Genomic DNA, 21985 nt, shown 5'->3' with positions numbered 1-21985 from the left:
TACACCAACTTCAGAGGACAACTACTGATTACAGTACATTTTCTGTGCTATCTTCTTTTTGACTGCTGTTTTCTGTTACTGTAGTAGAAAGAAATTTGTGTTATCCTATGCTTATGGGACATAGGAACCAGCAGATACCTAGGTATCGAAATTCAGCATTAAACAAGTGATTTGTTAATTTTCTGAAGTTGTCCAAAGAGTAAAATGCATTGTGCTACCACAGAGTAGTCCTCAGAGTGCTCCTTTAAATAACAAGCTACTTCTTTTGACTTGGCCATCTTGCTTAAGATACAGAGTGCCCACCAAGTCTCTCTCACAACTTTCATCTGTATTTGTGGAGCATTTTGCAAATGAAAGTTGGGAGGTTTGCTGTCCTTGTAAACAATATTGCAAACCCCAATTCCAGAACTAGGAAATGCCTTCCTGTCTAAACAGGCAAAATTCAACAGATGCTGAATTTTGCAGTTGTTTTATTCTCACAGCATAAAAGCCACAGTATGAACATTGAGGAAAGGCCTTTTTCCCACCAAAACTCTCAAGCAATCTTACCAGTGAAGCAAAGCTACTTCACCTGTCCTGAAGAGAACATCAGTTGGATGAAGGGATGTGCAGCAATGGATGAGAAGTTTTAGTCTGACTGGTCTTTTTCCTCACATGAGATCAGCAGTGTCACAGTGTGTTGTTGAAGTACCGATATTTGGGGTTTTTTTTAAAGATAAAAAGATTGATTTGATGAAAATGAATAGAAAAGTGCAGGAAGCTGCTGATGTGGAAAATTTTCACATCATGCCAAACCAACATTTTTTAGCAAGCTTTTTTTCTTTAAGGTGTCACTTTGCAAGGTTGCATGCTGATGATAATGTTTTGCTGCTAAAGCTGAAGGAAATGAGACTGATAAAAATTTTCTGTGTGAAAGCCTGTAGAAGTTGACTTCAAACAGTGAAATGTTCATAAAACAGGAATGCAGCAGAGATGTTCCACAGGAATGTTTCAGCTATCAGGAATATGAACTGTTATGAGCATTTCCTCTCTCAGATTTGCATAGATGGAGATACATTGATTCAAAACAGAAGGATTTTGATAAACAGATATTAGCTTCAGTCATAGCTGAGTAAAGAGGAAAAAAGGTAGGTCACATTCAAAACAATGGAAACTCAACAGCTTAATTATACCCTATGAATGGTCCTACCTCTTCAGTCAGTAAAGATGGAAAAGTCCTTCGTTAAATGTTATTGGTACACGTGAAACTGTGGTCTTTAAGCCTATGCCAGGTGCTTCTGAAATCACAACAGCGTATACTGCAAGCTGTGCTGCAATTTCTTTTCCCAAATCATGTGGTTTAACCTACAAGTGAATCTTAATTGGGTCAAATGAAAAGGTTTGGATTTGATAAATGAATTGGTATATGTTTTGTGAACTTCTGTTGCTGAAGTATTTTCAGTTGAGAAATACTAAAAACTTTGGACAAGATGAGTTAGTGAAAGTAATGCAACAGCTTAGATAATGTAACTTTCATGATGGCTGGAGGATGGCTCAACATCAATTATGCATGATCAGTAATAAGAGCAAGCTAAAATTATAGCTTGACAGTGCTTAGGAGGGGACTTGGAGGATGTGTGTAATACGTTTGCCTCCTTCCAAAACTTGTTGGACTAGCAACCTGACTACAGGAAAATCACTGTAATTTGGCTTTTGCTGGCAGTATGAGCACTGGAATCTAGGGCATATATACATTGCTTTGTATATATCTTAGCCCAGATCTAACAGGGGAGCAAGTGAAAATGGGCAAGTTTGCCCTGTTGTTGCTTCTCCTATTTTTAAACAGGAATAGGGACAACTCAGGTTTGGTCATGCTTGAAAGCAGACATGCACTTAAAAACATTACCTTTATTTCATCCCAAATATCTTATTGAATGGAGATACAAGGCTGTATTTTATCCGGTCTAACACAGTGGCGCTCAGGCAGGCAGTGGGGCTGCTCTCAGGCTGCCACAGAGGAGGCAGATGTGGAAGCTCATGGTTCAAATCTTCAGGCAATGGGAAGGCAACTCCCATTGCAGTCAGTCCCCATCTGAGATAAAAGCAGTAATCACTGCAAATCTGGACTGTCCTCATGCCTCACATGTGAGGGAAACATTCATAGTTCCTTTAGTCCAGTTGCTCGGATGCATCTGACACAGCTCATGAGCTTTGATTTGTAGTGTGTCTGGGGCAGAATTTGTTTCTTATGATAGGTGGAGACTACAGACAAAGAGAACTGTGGGTCTTGGTTTTAAACCTCAGAGGAGTATGGTAGCCGAGCTTAATACTGGATGCATTCAGTTCCTGTTCCTGTGAGCTAAAGAAGCACTAGTGGTGATGTGTTTGCCAAATAAATTAGCATAAGCAGAATGAGCCAGCCCCAAATGTGTCACTGGCCACTTTGGTGACTCCTTTTGCCACACTTGTAAGAAACCTAGAAATTGCTGCAATCTGGAGAGACAAACTTTTGGGTTTGTGCCAGTATGCACCTGTTAGGAGGGCTTCGTTGCGGTCTCTGACCTCCAAACGTAGATAAGCTGCTCTTGTGGGTTAGGAGATTTGAGGCTGCTGGGCTGAAATCCAGCACATTACAACCCAAGCTCTTTACCTTTTCCTTGGTTAATAGGTGCTTGAACTATTTGGCAGGGAGCCAATGAGGTCTGCTAGGTCTGCAATGGGGCGAGGACTTATGTTTAAAGACCTAGTTTCTAATTAATCCAAGGCCTTTGTAACTCTCTGAGTGGCTTGCTCAAAGTAACATTGGTGCAGGGTCACCCTTGTCTTCTGAGTGTGAGACAGAGTAGATGAGGCCTCCAGTTCTGCTAAGCACTGAACTACAGTATAGATCATTAACATTTTGAAATTATCCTTAGAAAAGTGCTAGAAAATTATCTGTGATTATATCTTGAGGTGCAGAAGGTAGAACAGAGTTAATTGATTGATGTTTCTCTCTTGGGCTGAGTGCAGCATTGCCCCATGCTTTCTGCTGAGGCTGTTTTTTGAATAAAATAGAATTCTACATGGAGCTGTTCTTGGTGTGGCTTCTGTTTAGAGAAGATAAGAATGAGGGAGAACCCATAACCAAAGATCAGCCTAATTTTTTTCTTCTTTCTGCATTTCCGATGGTAGGTACTGGTTGTGGGGAAATTGCATTGCTGCACCAGTCTGGAAGCGTCACTGTAGCTTTGATCAAGGTTGTAGGAGATAGTCCTTGCTGCAGATGTGCCTTGGCTTTACTAATCCACATGATTGTTTTTGATATGCTCTTAGTTCATAGCAAGTATCTCTCAAAGGTAATCTGTACTCTCTGTCACTGAAGTACATCACATGTGAAAATATGATGATGTGGTAACCCTATGACAGAGCTTCTTGGTGTATTAGTGTCATGGTGAATATCCCTTTTCAGTAGCTGATAGCAAAAGGCCTGATTAACATGATACTTCTATGGTCAACTGATCAAAGCTATGATTAGAAGCACAGTGCTGGCAGTGCCAATTCCTCTGTCACTGGTTGCAACTGAAAAGGAGATCATCTGTAATAAATGGCAATTCAGTCCAGACCCTGGATATACCTGCCCATTGCTTTAACAATTTGCCCTCACAGGGGATTTCAGATCCCTCAAATTTTATTTGCTCAAAGAGAATTCAATTAAAAAATCAGGCCAACAGCAAGACTCAAACAGGAAGTTTATTCTGTTCATTAATATAGTCTCTGTCAATATAGTGTGTTTGTTAATATGGTATAAATTTAGTTGAGACAAAAGATCTAAGAAACAGAACTTGGGTTGCCTGAGTTCTGTGTGGTGTGTATTTAATGAATTTTCACTTAATCATCCATTAATATGTATTAATAAAATATACATGGCAATTGAACAACACAGTACTAAATACTGTCCTGAAAGAAAAACACACTGAATAAACTAAAACAACTGCTTTTTTTACTAATCTACACAATGCATTTCATTTAAAAGGAGAATTTATAGTATTTGAAATCTCCTACCACATACTGAAACTTTTAGTGTAAACTGCCACTTTCTGACTATCACATATTGAAATACTTGTGGTGCATAGTGAAATTTATGTTACATTGTGTAAAATATATAGTGAAACTGAACTGATGTATAATGAGACACACATGTGCCTGCAATGACTTATCAGTTCCATTATTTTCTAACTAACATTATTTTCGCGATCAACTTTTTCTGGGTCAGAGGAAGATGATGGTGAAGACCAGGACTAGTACTACAATGGAAAGTGTAGACCCAAACTTGCACAAAAACCCAATCAAGCTGAGTTATCCTTTGTCCTTTTCTGATATAAATTCTAAATGTGAAGTCTGCTGATGGCTACAACATGTCTCTCTTTCTCTATCAAAGCTTCATTACGAACATCAACATGACCCCAGCCAGGGAAATACCAACAGCCGCAAGTGGAGAGGCTGAGTGTCCAATTCTCAGCAGTTTTCACCAGAACAGGGCTACTGCATGAGAGACTCTGGTGAGGTATGTGGGGCCTCACAGGAGCACCCAAGCACAGGTTTGGTCACTGAGACCCATTCAGGTCTTATGGGACATGGACATCTCAGACCTGACTTCCTTCGTCCACCAATGCTCTGGACCTCCCGTGAAGACCCAGAGTGGATAGACATCAATGGTGATGGCTGTGACCTGCAAAACATCCTTCTCTGCTACTTAGATTTGTTTTTTTCTTACTTAAGTTAGGTCCTGACTCTGCATCCAAGCATTCCTGCTGGGCAGGGCAGGCAGGCTGGCCGCTGGCTGTGCCTTGCTACTGGCAGAGGGGGACTGTGGTAGCCGGTCCAGCAGTTCCTGGCCTCCTGGTGACCTGGGGTGCTCCTCTGCAGGGCTGTTGTTTGCAATTCACATTTGCTTTCCAACCTCAGCAGTGGTTTGGGCTGAGGATGTCAGCTCCTGGACTGGCTGGCATGGGAGGTAGTTTTATCTCTGTCCTGGTTGACTGCGATCTTTGCAGGTCCCACCTGGCATAAGGCTGCAAGATTTCTCCAGCCCTGTCCACTCCTGCCCAGAGCTTACTGCCTGAACCACAAACAGAGCTCTTTCTCTGAGAACTGACCAAAAAAGAAACTGAGGTCTCAATGCTGCTCAACCAAAAGAGTGGGAAATAAACCACAAATCTCACACCTCCTTGATCAGTTCTATTCCAAGCTCCATCAGAGGGGGTTCTTTTATGGGTTATCTTTTACCTGGTTTTGCACCCATGCCAGTATGACCAAAGCATTTAACACTCAGAAAGTGATGACTGCAATGAAGTTCCCTCCTTCTGATCTGCCTCAATAACACTCAAGTCAAGGTGTGTTTATGCAATCCTTGCATTGGACTGTTGGCCTTTTGCTACACCAAAATAATCTAGGCCATACTGAAATTGAAAGAAGACCTTCCTACTTCATGTCTGTTGTGCAATCAATGCTCATCAAGAATGGTTTTAACACACCCTGCATTTGAGGGTAAGGTATATTAACCTTTCCACTTGGAATGCCTAATTGCTCAAATATTGCCAACGTTGTTCAAACTGCCAGATATGTTAGAGAACAGGCAGAACTGGAGGGACAACTCTATATAAGGGGTATGACAAATTTATTGGGTAAATTGTATGTGAGTGCTTAACCCTTCTCTCTGTTCTGTTTTTTGTAAGGATAGCTGCCAAGTAGAGTTGATCATGAGTAATTCATGTGAGGAAACAGCACAGAGAAGTTAAACAGCAACAACCAGTTTAATTTCACTTGTCACCAATAAGGCCTAACTTAAGTTTCAAAAGGAGATGAAAGGTAAATTTACCATTTGCTCTCTATGTTTTAAAAGCTGCAAGAGAGCTTGAAGAGCAATATGCTCTGCATTATTAATGCTACCTCTGTCCTCAGAGCAGGAGGAGGACACAGACACAATTTAATTTCTGTGTATACCAGGACAAAAAATTCTCCGAAGCACCAAATTTGTGTTGTACCCTATGGCTTTTAAAAATCATTCTAGAGGTACATTATTTATCCCTGAAGCAGGGCAGAGCATACACGGGCTCCTACATGTGTCAATGCCAGAACTGACCAAGATGATATAGAAACATTAAAGAAGAAATTGTCATGAGAGAGAAGAAATAAACAGGAAACATATCCAAAGTATCTGAGCATCAGCTCTAGCAAACAACCTATTCATCAGGCATGAATATTTCACCCACTACCTCTTTTTTGACCTGTCTTCTTATACGCCCTGAATCAAAGGGTGTAACAATGGTAATATTGAGTGGATGTATTTAGACAACATCATGGAAGATGATTTGTCAACAGGGAAACAGAAACATTTCATAACGCTTGGAGGGAAATTCATAGAGTAATCCCAGAATAATAGATTTTTAATCCTTGATTGTTTCCTTGTATGATATAAGCTACTGCGTATCACCCACTCCTTTGAACCCTTCTGCAACTTCATTGAGGTAGACCATTTCCTTTTGAAAGATATTCTGTCCAGACCAAAACATTTACCAGTTCTTCATCTCTGTGGCTAGAGAATAAAACAGAATAGAACAAAACAAGAATCTTTTCAAAGGCAGTATATAGAATTATTATCCCTTTGGGCTAACTTCAGGAAGAAAGCACACAGCTGAGCTCTTGTAAGATCAGGCTTAAACTCGGTTCTCTTCATCTAAAATGCTTCTGCAGAAGCCAGTCTTGATTTAAATCATGTCCACTACATGAACTGTAGATGAAGACCATTCAAAATCAGGCTGCCAAGCTGGATCTGCCCTCTACTGAGCTGGGTGAATCTCTGAGAAGAGTCTGAAGGCAAATGGCTCTTGCATACATTAGCAGCTTAGCAATTTTCTCAGCGTCTACAGAAAAGCTGGAGGTGATCACTTGCCAGTAAAGGGGGCACTTTGCTAATGTGGGCCCAGTTATTTTTCTTCCCTGGTTTCCCATATCCAATCATGGAGATGTCAGTGTGCTAAGAAGAGCAGCATCTCCCTGTCAGTGGATTTTCAGCTCCAGGGAGAAGTATTAGCAAAGTAATATGTGTCAAAGTAAGTAAAATCCAAAAAAAATTGAGTAATTTGGTAATATCAACCCAGAAAAATAATGAAGGTGAGCTTTGGCAGGGTGGTAGCAGGCTTCTGAGGAGCCACAAAGCATTGTGGATGTTATAGTTTGTCAAGTCATGGGTGAAATTTCATACCTCAAAATAAAGTCAGAGATGAGAAACTCTGGGCCTTTCACTTTGCATCTGCAGACTGTGAAAAGATGTTCTTCCTTTTTTTTTTTTTTGTCTCTCTCTTAGTATTTCATCTCACCTTTACCCTTAGTTGTGTGAGTCCCCTCACTCAGGAGGCACCAGGTTTTCCAAAGAAAGGTGGTGTTTCACCACTTCCCTCCACCAGAAATTCTCCTTCTGGGGAGACTGAAAAAGCTGGTGGCCACGTACCCCTGTGAATGGTGTGCTTGCAGGTCCAGCAGCACCAGCAGGGATCCAGGAACCCCATGAATGCTCACAGAGGAGGCAAAAGGACAGGGCTGGGCACAGGGAAGGGGAGGATGAGAAAGGTAACAGGGATGGAGAGAAAGAGTGCAAGGTCCACCACCCTTTCATGCTGATCTGCATAATGGGTGACAAGCTTCTCCTGGCAGTAGTACCATTGCTTGATTCATGGAAAACACCAATCCTGCTGTGTTGTGCTGACATACCGTAGAACAGCCACAGAGTGGGACAAATCCTGCTAGTGCATGTGCTTTCCAAACCCTGAGAGCTTGCCCAGTCAGCCAGTGAGAACAGCACCAAAGCAACAAGTCTGGGCACTCAGAGGTTGAGAAAAGCCAGAATAAAGGCTCAGTCAAGCCCATATGGATGTATGTAATGACTTGGTCTTTACAGGATGCATGTTACCTTTCCCCTTGGCTTGTGAAATCAGGAACCAAACAAGGCTCTAATGTGTAAACCCCACACCTTGGAGGTGGTCTCTGTTGAGAGAGGAAGGGTAGATGGAGAGGCTGTCTTGGCCAAAGAGTGGAGTGTTGCCTAGGGGAAATGTTTTCCACTGGCTGTTACCCAAGGAGTTGTGCATGGCAATGGAGCAAGTCACTCAACCTGAGTTTTCACAGGCTGTGTTGTATAGTAATCTCTGGTTATGTCCTTGGTTTGAAGGTGTTGAGGATTCCCAGTGACCCCTGAAGGTAGGACAAACTATACTGCAGTCAAATAACACTTGGAATAAATTGTCCTGGAAAGTCTGGGCACCCAGAGAGAATATTTGACTTGAAACTCACGTATTTTGTTTCTTTTTCAGTTGTGTATAGGGATATCACCTTCCTCTCCCACATGGACACTGACTGACACAGGTGAAGCCTTCAGCATCTCCCCAGTGGGTCCATTGAAAGCACTGAGGAGCAACTGGCCCCAGCTGGAAGCAGGGCAGGAGGACAAAGACCAGAGCTGTGTGGCCAGCGACCAAGATAGGATGAGAAGGAGGGTATCTCTGCCCTGTCCTGTGCAGGACAGGCATTTCCCACCTTGTGTGCTGAGCAAGGTGTAAGTCCTGTGGGAAAACCAGTGTGTGATCCTGTGAGCGAGGGCTGTTCCTGAAGCTGTATGCAGACAAGCTTAGTTAATTCTGTCTCTTTATAACTTTTTTTGGTGCTTGACATTTCAACCTTGCTTGCGGTGTGTTAATGCAAGGAGAGAGGTGTATGTATGCAACTGAATGAAAGTAGCATCAGCATTTTGATTAGAATGAGGCTTCCATTAGATACAGACACATGTCCAACCTGATACCTGTTTGTTTCCAGGTGATGCAAAGTGAAGGCCCACTCAGTTCAGCACACTTCTGGGGGCCCAAGCTTTTAAAAGCATGTAATATTAATTTCTGGCAACAGATGAGAGTTAATACATTGTGTTTAAATCTGGGATGAGTTGTTGACCAGCTGTGGTCTATGTGCAGAGATACCAAATGCTTTTCTTTAGATAATGTCAGTTCCAGCCTGTAAACCACATGTGGGTCAGAGGCAGGACCAAAGACCAGCAAAAATAACTCATTTAATCTCACGAAGCCATGTCTCTCCTGTGAGCATTTGGTGCAGTTCTCCTCTAATGATTTAAGCATTTCAGAAAGTTCTGGGTGAGCTGGCTCCTTTTCAGTGCAGCATGTCAGTCAGCGCTGGTGGGAGGTTTCTGCCCTTCTGTCTGCACTGGAGGGGAGATAGTTAAGCAGAGGCATGAATTATTTGCATGCAGCTGAGGTGGTAAATGTGTTATCTCAACAGCAGAAAAGGAAATGGTTCTCTATAGATTATTAATTACTGAAAAAGCAAAGGCACGTCTTTTGTTGCCACCACACCACTGGTCTGACTGTTGAGCAGATATGGATCAATATCCCCCCTTCCTCCTCACCCCCCTTGCTCTTCACGTTTTCACTTAGGCTGAGGTGAAGAGGTTTCACTTTAATTTATGTCATTCCTGTATTGCCAAATGGCATGCCAGAGCAACCGAACTGGGCATGATCTGACTCTCTGTTGTGTGCTCTCCCATGCAATCCCCTCGTGGGAAAATGCTGAGAGAAAATGGAAATTTAAGCTGTGCACCTAGTCACTGTGGTTTCTTGGGTTTTTTAATAGTGCTTCGTTTGTAAGGTCCTTGGGGCAGAGAGAGTTTGTGTTGAGTTCAGGGTAGTCATAACCTGTGAGGGTTTCTAAATATTACAATGTTGTAGATAGTACTGTAAGCAGCTTGTTCTCTCCACGAACAACAAAATACATGCTGTTACAGATCAGAGGAGCTCAAAACAAGGTACAAATATTAGTCCTACACCACGACTTGCACAAGTCTTGTACCTATTCTACAAATGAGTCGGGCCCTGTATGGGAAGGTCAACTGACTTGTTCCAGACCTCAATACTAGTTAGTGTAGGTACCAAAACAAGAACCCAGCCATCTTGGCTCCAGGGTCCTTGTCTTTACTGCAAAACTTAGCTCTGGCCTTGAGGTATTGAAGTTTCTAGGTTAAAAATAAAAAGTTTGTATTTAAATCTCTGTTGTTAGATAAGTTTAATAATGGATATATTCCCCTGTGTAGATACTCATCACTGCTTTAGAGTTTATTTTTGATCTAAATAATTACACTGAAAATTAATTTAAAAAAAATAGTATGAATGGCATCAACTGGTATTCCCAGACTTAAGTATCTCAAATCTGGGAGAAATGAGAACCTGTAGCTGAACTCTGTGCCTGGGTCCATCCCTGTATGTGTTTTTGGAGTCAGATTAGCATGGGGTTGAGGCGTTCCTTTGTGGCTAATGGGTGCAGAGGGAGATGACTGGCAGGAGACCAGTAGCAAAGAACTGAGATTTAGCATTTTCATGTCTAACAAGGCACTTAAAATGTTTTGCAGGGGTATCTGTTGCTTCACTAAATGAGTTTGATGGTCAGGGAGGGCCCTTTTTTTCTGACCTCCTCAATTTGGATGAGTAGCTGAGATTTTGAAGGAAGTTGGAGAGCACTGTGCCTCTATTAAGGTCTGCACCCTTCACTTCTCAGCCCACCTCTCTGTCAGGTGTTCACTAGCATGATGAGGATAATCCTGCCCTAGACAGCAGAAAGGCCTGTGCCACATTGCCTCTGCTCCAGAGGAGCTTGAACCACTTGCACCTACAGCCATCTCCTGGGCTCCTTTTTGAGGTCAAGCAAGACAAGTGACAGTGCAACAAACAACACAGTCATTCCTAAATGTTGTATCTGGAGAGTATTACAAACTCAAGCAGATATGAGGGAGGAAGGAAATCTACACATCCTTCTTAGCTGCTATGTAGGTCATAACTTCATCTGAGTATTTTATGAACGAGGGTCCCAGTGATTTGTGGCATGTGGCACCCAAGAAGGATGAGAGGAACCAAGGTATCCCAGGGGAACTGCGCTGAACTCCTGAATGGCTCCAGATTTACGGGGCCATTTTCCTTCATATTTCAGCAGCAACTGCTGAGGCTGCTGTGGGGTCCCTCTCTGTAGGGAACAGGCTTTTCTCAAGGGTGATGTAATGTGGGGCCATGGGGCTGGTGGTAACACAGGACCCCCAGGGTGGAGAAGCAAGGATGGAGGATGTGGGGCACCTCTCAGTCACAACCCATGTGAGGACAGTGGGACAGCCAGTACGGACCTTGGTGTGCAGTCTAAAATATAGGCTTTTCTAGCAAACAGATGTAAAGATAAAAATGCTCATTTGGAAATCAACTGCATGGCTGGGCACAGAGATTACTTTTGAGACCACAAGCCTCTGTAGCCAAATTAGAACCATGCTTCCCAAGGGCCATGGGCGTACCTGCCCTGCCCTTCCCTTGCTGTGAATAACCAAAATGGGCACAATTTTGGTCAGTGGCTTGCAGCCAGACTTGCTCAGGGCCAGCCCAGGGAGGGATGGGGATGGGCAAGCACTTCCTGAAGTTGCCCAGTTTGCAGTGGCCAGGCTGGGCCCCCAGTGGTGTGGCATCAGTGCAAGAGGATGGAGGTGGTGCAGGGTTTTAGGGTGGTGGGGATGTAGGAAAAGAATGCCAGCCCTGGGATCCTGGTTTTGCTCCCTGGGGTCCCAGCCAGGGCCTCTCAGGGTGGCACCAAGGTTGTGGCTTTCAGGGTGGTTTATTGCCCTTCTGATCGTGTTGTGAGGGTTTTGGCAGTTTGGGATGCTCTGCTGAGAAAAAGCCCTATGGTTGTCACCTCTCTTGCTTCTCTGTGTTTAAAGCATATTTTCTCAGTTTGCAGTGTCAGGGGGCTGGTTGCACCGTAACGCAATTTGGATTCTGTGTTGATAAGGCAAGTGCAAACTGTCCCCACAGCTCTCGAGAGCAGAATCAAACTGAAACTTACCACTCAGAGTAGAAAGCACATAACACCCACAGCTACAGACATGCACAAATTGCTGCAATATAGGTTAGAAAAAGAGCCCCATTCTGCACCCTCTGGTCTCATTAAAAACACACGCACACAGAATCTTCACTGAATGACTATAAGCACCAGCGCATGTTCCCTCCTAAACACCTAACTAACTTGTAACGGCTTATTAAAAAGGCAAATTTTCACTTTTTATGTATCCTTGCTCCCTTTTGCACCTGGTTGCAGTTTCTACAACATTTTTAACTTCTGTTTTTTTCATGACTGGTTGCGAGTCAAGTGAGACCTCTCCGGAACACCACCCAGCCTGGTTAACTTTGTCCCCATGTAGGGACATGGCTCCAACTTGACCAGAAGAAACCAAACTTTCCCCTCTTAGTAAAGAATTTCTGCATGGGGCTGTGAGGCTGACAAGAAGGCAGATCTTGTCTGTAAAGATGCATGGAACCTGTCCTTTAAAAACCAAAGGCCATCTGAATGCACAGGGTAGATTAAGGAAAGTGGCGGGGAAAAAAATGTCTCCTGTGGTTCACAGAGGGACAGTCCTCACACAGAAAGTTTTGCCATAGGAAAGCTGTAGGGAAGCTAGGCACTATAATATCCAAGAAATCATGTATGTAATTATGTCTGCCACACTCCTCTTCCTGCACAAAAGCTGCTCTGCACTTTGCTTGTTGAAGCTAGGATTTACTGTGTAAAACTCAACTGGTAAAGCCAGGAACACTGGGATCTCCCTAACCTGAGGACCAGTTATCACATTGTGGCACCCAAGTCCTCAGCACAGGTGAACTGGGGAAGAGGTTTTCAGCTTCTGATTTTACTGTCTGTGGTTTCAATATTGCAGGAATCACTTCTCTTCCCAGTACAGTTTTGCCACACCGGGACAGGAATGCTGTAAGGAATCTCACTTAGTCCTTGGATAAGGAAATGATCAAGGACTTGCTTATTCACAATTAATGGAGAAAAAGAGCTGAAAGCCTTTATTAATCATTGCACAATAAGGAAGTCATACTGGTTTGGCTCCCTTCAATAAGGCTATTTGGTCACACCTACCTGAGTGGTTTGGCATCCCAACCATCTCTCTGCATGCAGCTGGGGAGGAGGAAGGAAGGGCCACTGCCTGAATGTCACCAAGGTGCCTGGCTGCTAGCTCATGGGGCAAAGAAAGCTCTGAGTGACCATCTCCCTTTTCTGGAAGGCTGGGAATCTCTTTTCAGAGATCTCTGCCCAGTGCCCACACCAGTGGTGCCTGATCCCATGCTTCAGGCACAGGTTTCTGCCCCAAAACCCTGGTGTCAAAAAGGAGTAGAACTCTGTGCCAGTTGCAGAGGTCCCTGCCAGGGAGAGTCAGGTCCCAGGGGTGTGTGTCACCCACCCAGTGACTGCAGCTCCTTGCCAGGGCTTCTGCTCCCTGGTTTACCTATTGTGACAGCCAGTCTGCTTGGCCCCCAGCCCCAGAAAGCAGTTTTTGGCTAAATCTGATGGCTGGCTGGTGCTTCTAAAGTGCTAGAAGACAGACGTTCGGGCTCCAGACTTTGTCTGGCACAGGGGGCTGCATTGCCCTGCTCTAGAAGAGGGCACTGAAGATAATTTTATATTGAGTGGTGGGGCAACATTAGCATAGGGTAAGACATTTCAGGAGCCTAGGCTGTGTCTCAGAGGCCTTTCCTAGGTGAGCTTGTGCAGGCTGAAGTTTGCAAAACTGAACAGCCTGAGCCAGTAGAGTTTGTGCTGCCTGGAGGTGGAAAAGCATCTCATCTTTGCTTGGCTAGGTTTTCCTGCACAGAGCACTATTTGACTCGTGCAAACTGTCACAGCGGAGGTAAGGAGACTTTGGCTTTGAAGCAGAAGGCAGTGTCTGCTTGTATGCATCTCCAAGCAGACATCTGACTCCTCTATCATGAGACAAGAATACCACTTTGGATCAGAAGTAGGTACCAAGGCAGCAGGGGCATGGCAAGGCCAAGGCTTAGTAGCTCCTCTCCCCTTTGGCCACCACTATGAATGGCTGGGAAAAGTTCCCCAGCCTCTTAAAAATGATCGAAAGTTCATGCAGGGTGTTGAAAATTCCCGAGTCTTCTGTCATTGATGACAATTAGTGCAAAGGTGGTCTCGATCGGTGTGCCAATGTGCTCTTTACCAGCTCTTCCATGTGCTGCTCATGAGAACGGGAAGGGCAGCAGCCGTACTGGTTGCCAGATGGGCATGTTTTAGCATCTAATGAAAAATTAAATCCTTTTGGTTTTGAGAAGTGTCACATCTTTGTCAAGAAATCTTGTTTTTCTGCTGTTCCAGCAGGCCTGGTCTGAGCTGAAGTTGCCAAAATGTCAGTCTGTGCCCTCCACTTCCCAGGCTAGGCAGATGCCCTTTCTCTGCTGGTCTGGAAGTTGCCAAAATGTCAGTCTGTGCCCTCCACTTCCCAGGCTAGGCAGATGCCCTTTCTCTGCTGGTCTACTCCTACACCATGCAGAGGATGGAGACCTCCATCTCAGTGCCAGGGTGGCTACTTTGGTGTTGTCAGTGAGTTTTCCTTAAGCCACTATGTCAGCCGGTGTTTTGCAGATACCTGCCCCATGACAGGCACATTCCTTAGCTGTACAGCATCCACTCAGCCCAGCTCATGCAGTAATTAGCCAAGTGTTTCCTGGCTACCTTTAATTACAGCCACAACTATTTCCCTCAGTCAAACATAACACCTCTGAATGACAGCAAAGCTTTTGGGCCGCATCCCACGCGCACGTGTTGAGACGCAGCCGTGTACTGGCAGCCACTGATTTGAACCCAAAGGGTCATACCCCCTCAGTGAGTCACGTTTTTCATTTTCGACCTCAAGGCCATAATTGCCCACACTGGGAATTTGTGGTGTCTCTCCCAATACCCAACTGAGAGACACCGGGCTTTATAAACCAGCCAGAAGGACAAGATCCTCCTTACATCTGTGTTTTAGTCTGTCTCAGCTGTAATTCATCCTATCCTGTGGCAAAGCAGCTCAGCTGGCAAGGCCACGTTGCCCAACATGCTTGATCCCCCAACATTTTCACACTGACGGCAGCAAGATGGGCTTCAATCCTGCCTGCCCACAGGCTGCCAATGCCTCTGTGCTAGGGGTACATGGTCTCCCAGGACTGCATTTTGTGGCAGCACCCAAGTCAATGAGCTTTTCCCCCCTGCACCTTGCTAACGCTGTTGCGGTTCGCCGACCTGGTGGTGGTGGTGTTGCCGTGGCTGAAACCCGCTGTATTGCTGGTTGGAGCACACGCCTTCAGCAGCTTCCAAGCAGCTTGGGGGCTGCCAGAAACCAAGACAGCAGCTGCCGGGCTCGGCCTTGCGAGGCTGTGATCTATAACGTGCATTGTCTTTTTATGTAATGTGTTTTATTAAACATCTTCTAAAGCTTACAAGTGTCCCCAGGACATAACTCTCCAGTGCAATGTAATGCTTTGCCAAGTAATGAAGTATGATTTATGGCGGTAATGGTTATCCTATGTTTTTTTTTTTAAATTATTACAGCAATAGCTCTGTCGAATATGGGAATATAACATGCTGCATTTGGCACGTTTATGACAATAGTGCTCTGGTTTTCTTAACTCCACAGTTCAGTGTTGGCAGTATTTCAAATTCTTGAGACAGATGTTTAAATGAATTTTTTTAAGAGGACAGTGAAATACTTTTAAAACATCATACGGTGCTGAGTGTCTCAATATGCGCAGGAACATTATTTCTTTAACATTCAGGTAGGGCAGGGCAGCACATGGCCTTTCTGGTTTAGATCTCTTAGTAAGTGATGGAAGTAGCAAATGTTGAATTAGCTTTCTGGGGCATCCTGGCCTGCTGTTACTTTTGGGCTGAGGTGGGGAAGGGGACAGACACTTGACCTTCTCCCGAATTTAGTATGTATTCACATCTCCTTTGTGAGCACTTACAACAGATCCACGTTTGTTTTGAATGCAGTTCCCACCATGCTGAGACAGGACTAAGTGGTCTCACACTGACATTTTGAGTGTGTCATTGTGGTCCCAGTGGTTAGGGTTTCAGGCCAGAAATGACAATCATTTGGAAAAATGTAAATGAGAACCCTGGTCACATATCTGCACGGCAGATAGCATTCAAATATTTCCACTGAAACACTGAAAATTTTGGGGTTTTTTTGGTCGTTTTTGTTGTTGTGGTTGGTTTTTGTTTATTTGTTTTGTTGGGTTTTTTTACAGGTACTGCCTGAAACTGAGGAAAGAGTTGTAAAACACGAAGGCATGGGTATTTGGCTCTGGCATTGCTGTTTACAACTTTCCATCATGGAAAATCAGAACCCACAAAGGCAAAAGTCAGCATTGCTGGAGATACCATTGCCCTCGCCATAGCACATATTTGGGGCCGGGAGGGGATGGTGCCCCACATCTAGGCTATGCACCCACTCAGTGCAGAGAGATTGAAGACAAGAGAAGCATCAGTAAAGCAATGAACACTTATATTTCATTTACATTTGACAATTTGCACATAAATAATGATGTAAACCAATACGTAAACATATGATAGTTTGTTGTTCTAGCAAAGTAAAAAGCCTGTTAACTTTGGTCAGAGTCTTTCTCAAGAGAGACAAAAAAAACCCCCAAAAACACTGTTGATTGTTGCTACATTCACATGTAAAACGTCTAAGGGAAGGGGGAAACAGTAAAGAGAAGTAACAATTCTTAAAGCTGATGCATATAAATTCTTGTAAAATTTGTGTCAAATACAAGAAAGCACTACAGGCAATAATAGGAAAAGTGTGTGTCCAGTGACAGAGTAGTGATACTTTGGTTTTTCCTACAATTAAGTACTATATTTATGAACTATTGCTACATTTAAAAGATGTCAGCCTCACAATTTGCAGAAGTGGAAATGTAATGAACTGTAGTCCTTCAAAAGCTGTGTTGAGAGACTTGTATTTCAGGATTGTTTGTTTTTCTAACAGAAGCCATTAAAACGAAGTTTGCTGAAAAAAAAAAAGAAAAAGATCACTGAATCTTGGATTGCTGAGGTGGGCTATTTTAAATTTTGTAAGAATATAACCAGACAAAAAAAGATACATGGAGGGGAGTTGTGTAATAATGCTACGTGTATTTATGTGATTTAAATTCTTCAAATCATTAATGGCAGGGTACAATGAGACGAGGGGCTTGTGTCAACTAACTTCCCTCCTGCCCTTACTGCGATTTGTAACCACATCAAACATGGGTCATGTTTGGCTTCTTTCCAAGTTCTTTCAGTTACATTTTCTGGCTTTCTGTTGACTGACCACCAGCCTCCTTCCCCCCCAGTGCAGACTGCGGGGAGAGCAGGGAGCTGACAAGTCCTGTCCTACAAACAGGGTCATTCCCATAGAATTCACTGGGACGCCAGTGTGGATGATGTCATTCATGTAAGGTGTTTGCAAGTTCCAGCTCCACCTGGACAACTGTACATGTGTACTTGCAAGTGATGAATGCCTTGGTACAATCTTCTGGTTTTGAGGTCACTGGTTATATGCAAAACTGGGTAACATTTGATTTTCACACTTAGATGAAAAATAAGTTTTATTACATGGTTTGGCTCACAACTTAAGTGGTATAAATATATATACATATACATATATAGTATAGTGGTATAAATATATCTATAAATATACATGTATTCTTTGCTACACCTCAAACATCACCATATCATCTTTGGGCTTAGCAAAACAAAAAGATAAAAGGACGTGCATTCTATCTTTCCCTGTGCACATTTTGGTTTCTTCTCTAAAGTAGCAAAGCATTTAGTTAAAACAGCATTGTCTGCACCACTGGACACAAGCACTGAGGTAATTGTTGTTCAACAACTTTGCAATGCCCTTTTCTTCTTTAATTAAATTAACCACAAAATGTACAAACACAAATACTGAGAAAAATCTGAGTCGTACAGGAAGGAAGAAAAAAAATTATGTGCCAGGAAAGGACTTTGTTTCCCACTTTTACCCAGGCAAAGTGGGAGAGGAAAATACAAGTAAAACTGAACCCCTTCTTTCTCAGGGAATCTGACCGTCTTTTTTTTTTTATCCCTGGAAGGCTCTGGCCAAAAAAACAAAAACAAAACAAAAACCAGAAGAAAAAAATCTGCCAAAAACCTAATTTCAGGCAGAATATTAAGAATAATTGTTTCTTTGCTTTTAAACTGCTTTTGGAAATAAAAGAATGTGAGATTTTATTTTTGAAAAACCACGTTAAGCTCATGCATTCCTTTGGTCTTAAAGTTACATGACAATGTGTGGGGCTAGAGCTGTTTTCTAAAACTTGTGGTACTGTCCATGGCAGGTCAGTGCCACGTCTGTTCCAGGTAGAGCTGCAGGTAGAAGAATCTTTTTCCTCTCCTCAGAGAGGCAGGGGAAACAGTTTCTTCCCTGCTTGCTGCTACTCTGGGTTGTTGATTTGGTTATTTTTTTTCCTTTTCTATTCCCAGTGGGGTGATTTGCACATAAAAGTACATGGCATTTTTTTCAAACATGATCTAGGATTCTGTATGTCACATGTCCAACTTTGGCAATATGAAAAACCGCATTTGTTTAAAAGACATTGGTACATAAAACACATTTACTGAAACCCCAATCTTAGGTTCTTAAAACAGATGTGCAGAAAAACATATCTACAAAGAATGGCCATAAAACAAAAATAAAAACATTTAAAGTAAAAATTACAATGAATTTTCCAGTCATTGTAAACATTTTCCTAATTATTGCTTTTAGAATGATTAATTGCATAATAAATTATGAAGTACTATCATTGAAAAAATAGTTATGGATAAATGATTGTCTTTTAGTAACTGGCGAGGCAATGCACAGTCCTTTGCCCCTTTTTATGCCCTGAGAAAACAGTAACTTTGGAGTTCCTTCTTTCAGCTGGAGAGCGTAGGGAAACTACTGTAAGCCAAGATTGCTTTGCAGCATTGAAACTACGTACAAGCAACTGCTACAGGCACCCTGACTTGCCAAGTCATAAATAAAAAAAATCACTTTGCCAAAAAGTCTTAAGGGTCCATTGGTTCAACTGTTTCTTGCTTGACCTTTACAGGTAACAGAGGTAGTGGATGACCGTGAGGCAACTTCATAATTGACAGATCCGACGACTCGTAAAGGTTGCATCCTGACGAGATAAGCCCATTTCCTAGGTTCCTCTGTAGAGATACTTTCAGATTAGCTCCTTCCATTTCTCTCCTGAGCAGGGTCAGTATATCCTTTTCCACGATCGATGTTAAGTCGATATTGTCCTCCACTTCTTCCAACTTGTCAGCATTGTCACTTATGTCGAACTTCTCGATCTCCTCATTGATTCGATTCAGGTCCTCCATGGAGAGGCCAGAGGCAGGAGCGACGGGGCAGTTGCCCTTCAGGTGGACCTGGAGGCTGCAGAGGTGAATGTAGCTCTTGTGGCAGTGGATGCATTTATGGGGGCGTTCCCGGGTGTGGAGACGCTTGTGCAGCTTTAGGTGCACAAACTGGGTGAATTTGGCTGGGCAGAGCTTGCACTGGTAAGGCTTCTCTCCAGAGTGGAGCCGCAGGTGGGTTTTGAGATTGCTGGTGCTGCTGAACCGCTTGTGACAAACCTAATGTGGGGGGTGGCAGAGAAACAGTGAATGAGTGGGAGGGGATTTTATGGTTTAAATCACAGACACCTAGGAGGAGACAGCAGGATGAAGCAGCAGCTTTTTATATCTTCACACTTTCTCATAAAGGGAAAAAAAATCCCCACCTTTTTTACTTAAATAATGATGAATTTTTTTTTGAGTGTGGCTGATGGTAAAACTGTATCAGGCAGATGTTGCTCTGGCAGGCTACAAGCAATCCTGCTCTCTCCCAGATGCTGCTGCACCAGGGCTGTGCATGCCTGTGGTGTGGACTCCAGCCCTGAGCAGCCAAGGGTTTGTCACTCAGCTCTCCCTGAACACCGTACGGGATGTGCACAAGCTCTGCCGTCCCTTCAGCCTCCAAGGGAAGTCGTCTCTGTGTGTGTTACATACCTGACACTCATGGGGTTTTTCTCCCGTGTGTACCAGATAGTGCTTCTGGAGGTGAGCCAACTGTGTGAAGCCTTTATTGCAAGTCTGGCATTTAAATGGTCTCTCTCCACTGTGTACTCTGAGGTGCACCTATGGAGAAACAAAGCAATTAACAATTTGCAGTTTCCAGTACTATAACAAAAGTACTTTCAGATGTTTCCTAGAGTCAGCAGAGGAGTCCCATTGCCAAAATACAATGTCATCTAGTTAATTGGGTGGTGTCAGCATTAAAACATACAACGATGATTTCTTGTGGGGAGTGGGGGATGCCGTATTAAGCCCAGATAGATAAACAGCCAAACAAGTAAGGGAGGCCTGTCTCCACTTTTCCTTGAAAACTACAGGGAGAAACCTGAGCCCTTCCCAGGAGATTCATGTCTTATTCTCCACTGCCTACCTTCAGATTGGAGAGTTGGCCAAAGGTCTTGGAGCAAACATTGCATTCATACTTGATCTTCCCATTTTGCTTCTTAAGTGGGTATGGGAGAGTTTTGTAACCGGTCACATTCCTCTTACTTTTAATGAGATTCATGGCTTCTTCACCGCCGGTGGCAGCCAACACCACTGAGGTAGGTTTAGGTTGCATTATATGTTCCGAACTGGCTGCTGTACCAGCGGTGGGTGACCCACTGGTAGGGCTGCATGGCTTGTCCTTCATGCTGGCAGCAGCGCCTGTGATAGAGAAGGCACTGTTAGGTGCTGGTATGAGGAAGTCTCTCGGATGATCAGGCTGCAGCAATCGACGGCCTCCTTCACTCGGCAATGAACTGGGGAGTGTGGTGGGGTTCAGCATGTGGTGGGAAAGGCTACCTCCACTGAGCAGGTTGCCATAAAGAGGATACATCCTTGGGAAGAGATTGAAATTGTTGATGCCATTGATATTGTTCAAAGCACTCAGGTTATTACAGCTCATATTGAATGGAGGTAACAGGAATTTGGGGTAGTGGGGGTTATAGGATGGTAGAAAGGTAGGTGGGAGGTGGCCAGGGGTTGCGTATCCAGGGTAAGACCCTAATCCTTCTGAGCCATACGATCCATTCAAGTAAGAGTATGGCTCTCTGTGCTCTTGGGAAGTAGGTGCCAGAGGTGAAACAGTGACCCCTGGACTGCTGTGAGGACTTGAACTTTTTAAACTTTGGTCTGGGCTGCTCCTCCCAGAAGGACTCGGTGTAGTAGATGCCTGGATGGGTGAGTGAGTAATGTAGCTGGGTCTGTCCATCCCATATGCTAAGGAAGCTTTCAGATAGTCTTCTGGAATGTGAGGTCGGATTGGGTAGACAACTCGAGGGAAGAAACACCTCTCCGGGCTATAGTTTTTACGCAAATCATCCAAGTCTTTTTCTGGAGTAACTGGTGAAATGTTGGTCTGGAAGAAGTCTTTTCCTTTTGGAGGATTGGATTCCATTTTCAGGATTTCTTTCACACTGTGCTCCTTCTTTGGGATGCTCTTCTGATAAAGCTCATCCTTATCAGCACTGTGCTGCTTTGGATTAATGTGGGTTTGTGCTGAAATACAAAGACAAGGTAATGATTACTTAGATATGTCACTGGTATTATCTCTTTTCAAAACACAATCTAACTCCTACAAGTTTAGTGGGAAGGAAGGGCTACTCTCAAAGACGAGCAATCATTTAACATGCCAAAAGACTAATTTTTGTGTGAAGAAATGCCTGCTGGTATTAAGTGTTAATAAAAAGCATTGTTAATTTAAGGGATACCAGACAGTTCATACAGATCTGGATGATGATGCATTTGCAGAGTGTTAGTCTCCACTCTGCAAACTGATTTCACCTTTCGTTCCCCTTAAATTTGACTAGCTTTGCTGTTGAATGTGTCTTTAAGCAGTATTTCTAATAAATGTGGTAACGAGCATTTGTTCATAATACAGGTTTAACAGAAAGACTTTGCAGAACACAAACTCCCAGAAATGTTCCTCAGTAAAATAACAAGGCATGACAAATCAGCTTTTGCCAAACCGCAGCAGTCACTTCACCAGCCAGTTCAATTACTTACAGTACCAAAAAAA

The 21985-nt window shown here is 43.5% G+C and overlaps 1 protein-coding gene across 6 annotated transcripts in view; it reads right to left on the bottom strand.

Annotated features, from left to right (window-relative positions):
• Nucleotides 1-16382: 16382 nt before the first annotated feature.
• PRDM1 (PR/SET domain 1) overlaps nucleotides 16383-21985 on the bottom strand; it is a 56683-nt gene continuing 51080 nt past the window's right edge. For 3 of the 6 annotated variants that reach the window (XM_027634069.1, XM_027634072.1, XM_027634073.1), the window contains exons 4-6: nucleotides 20357-21465; nucleotides 19921-20049; nucleotides 16383-19506 (exon numbers count right to left, since the gene is read on the bottom strand). In XM_027634069.1, coding sequence (XP_027489870.1) covers nucleotides 18931-19506; nucleotides 19921-20049; nucleotides 20357-21465 — 1814 coding nt within the window. In that variant the 3' untranslated portion in view covers nucleotides 16383-18930. The remainder of the gene's footprint in view (nucleotides 19507-19920; nucleotides 20050-20356; nucleotides 21466-21985) is intronic. The other 3 variants (XM_027634071.1, XM_027634074.1, XM_027634070.1) reach the window with 1 other exon arrangement.

This window comes from Corapipo altera, unplaced genomic scaffold, assembly GCF_003945725.1.
Source record: "Corapipo altera isolate COAL_440 unplaced genomic scaffold, ASM394572v1 2b, whole genome shotgun sequence".
In the NCBI taxonomy this organism is placed as follows: Eukaryota; Metazoa; Chordata; class Aves; order Passeriformes; family Pipridae; genus Corapipo; species Corapipo altera.
The sequence above is the reverse complement of the archived record's forward strand: the minus strand, read 5'-3'. Positions and strand labels throughout refer to the sequence as shown.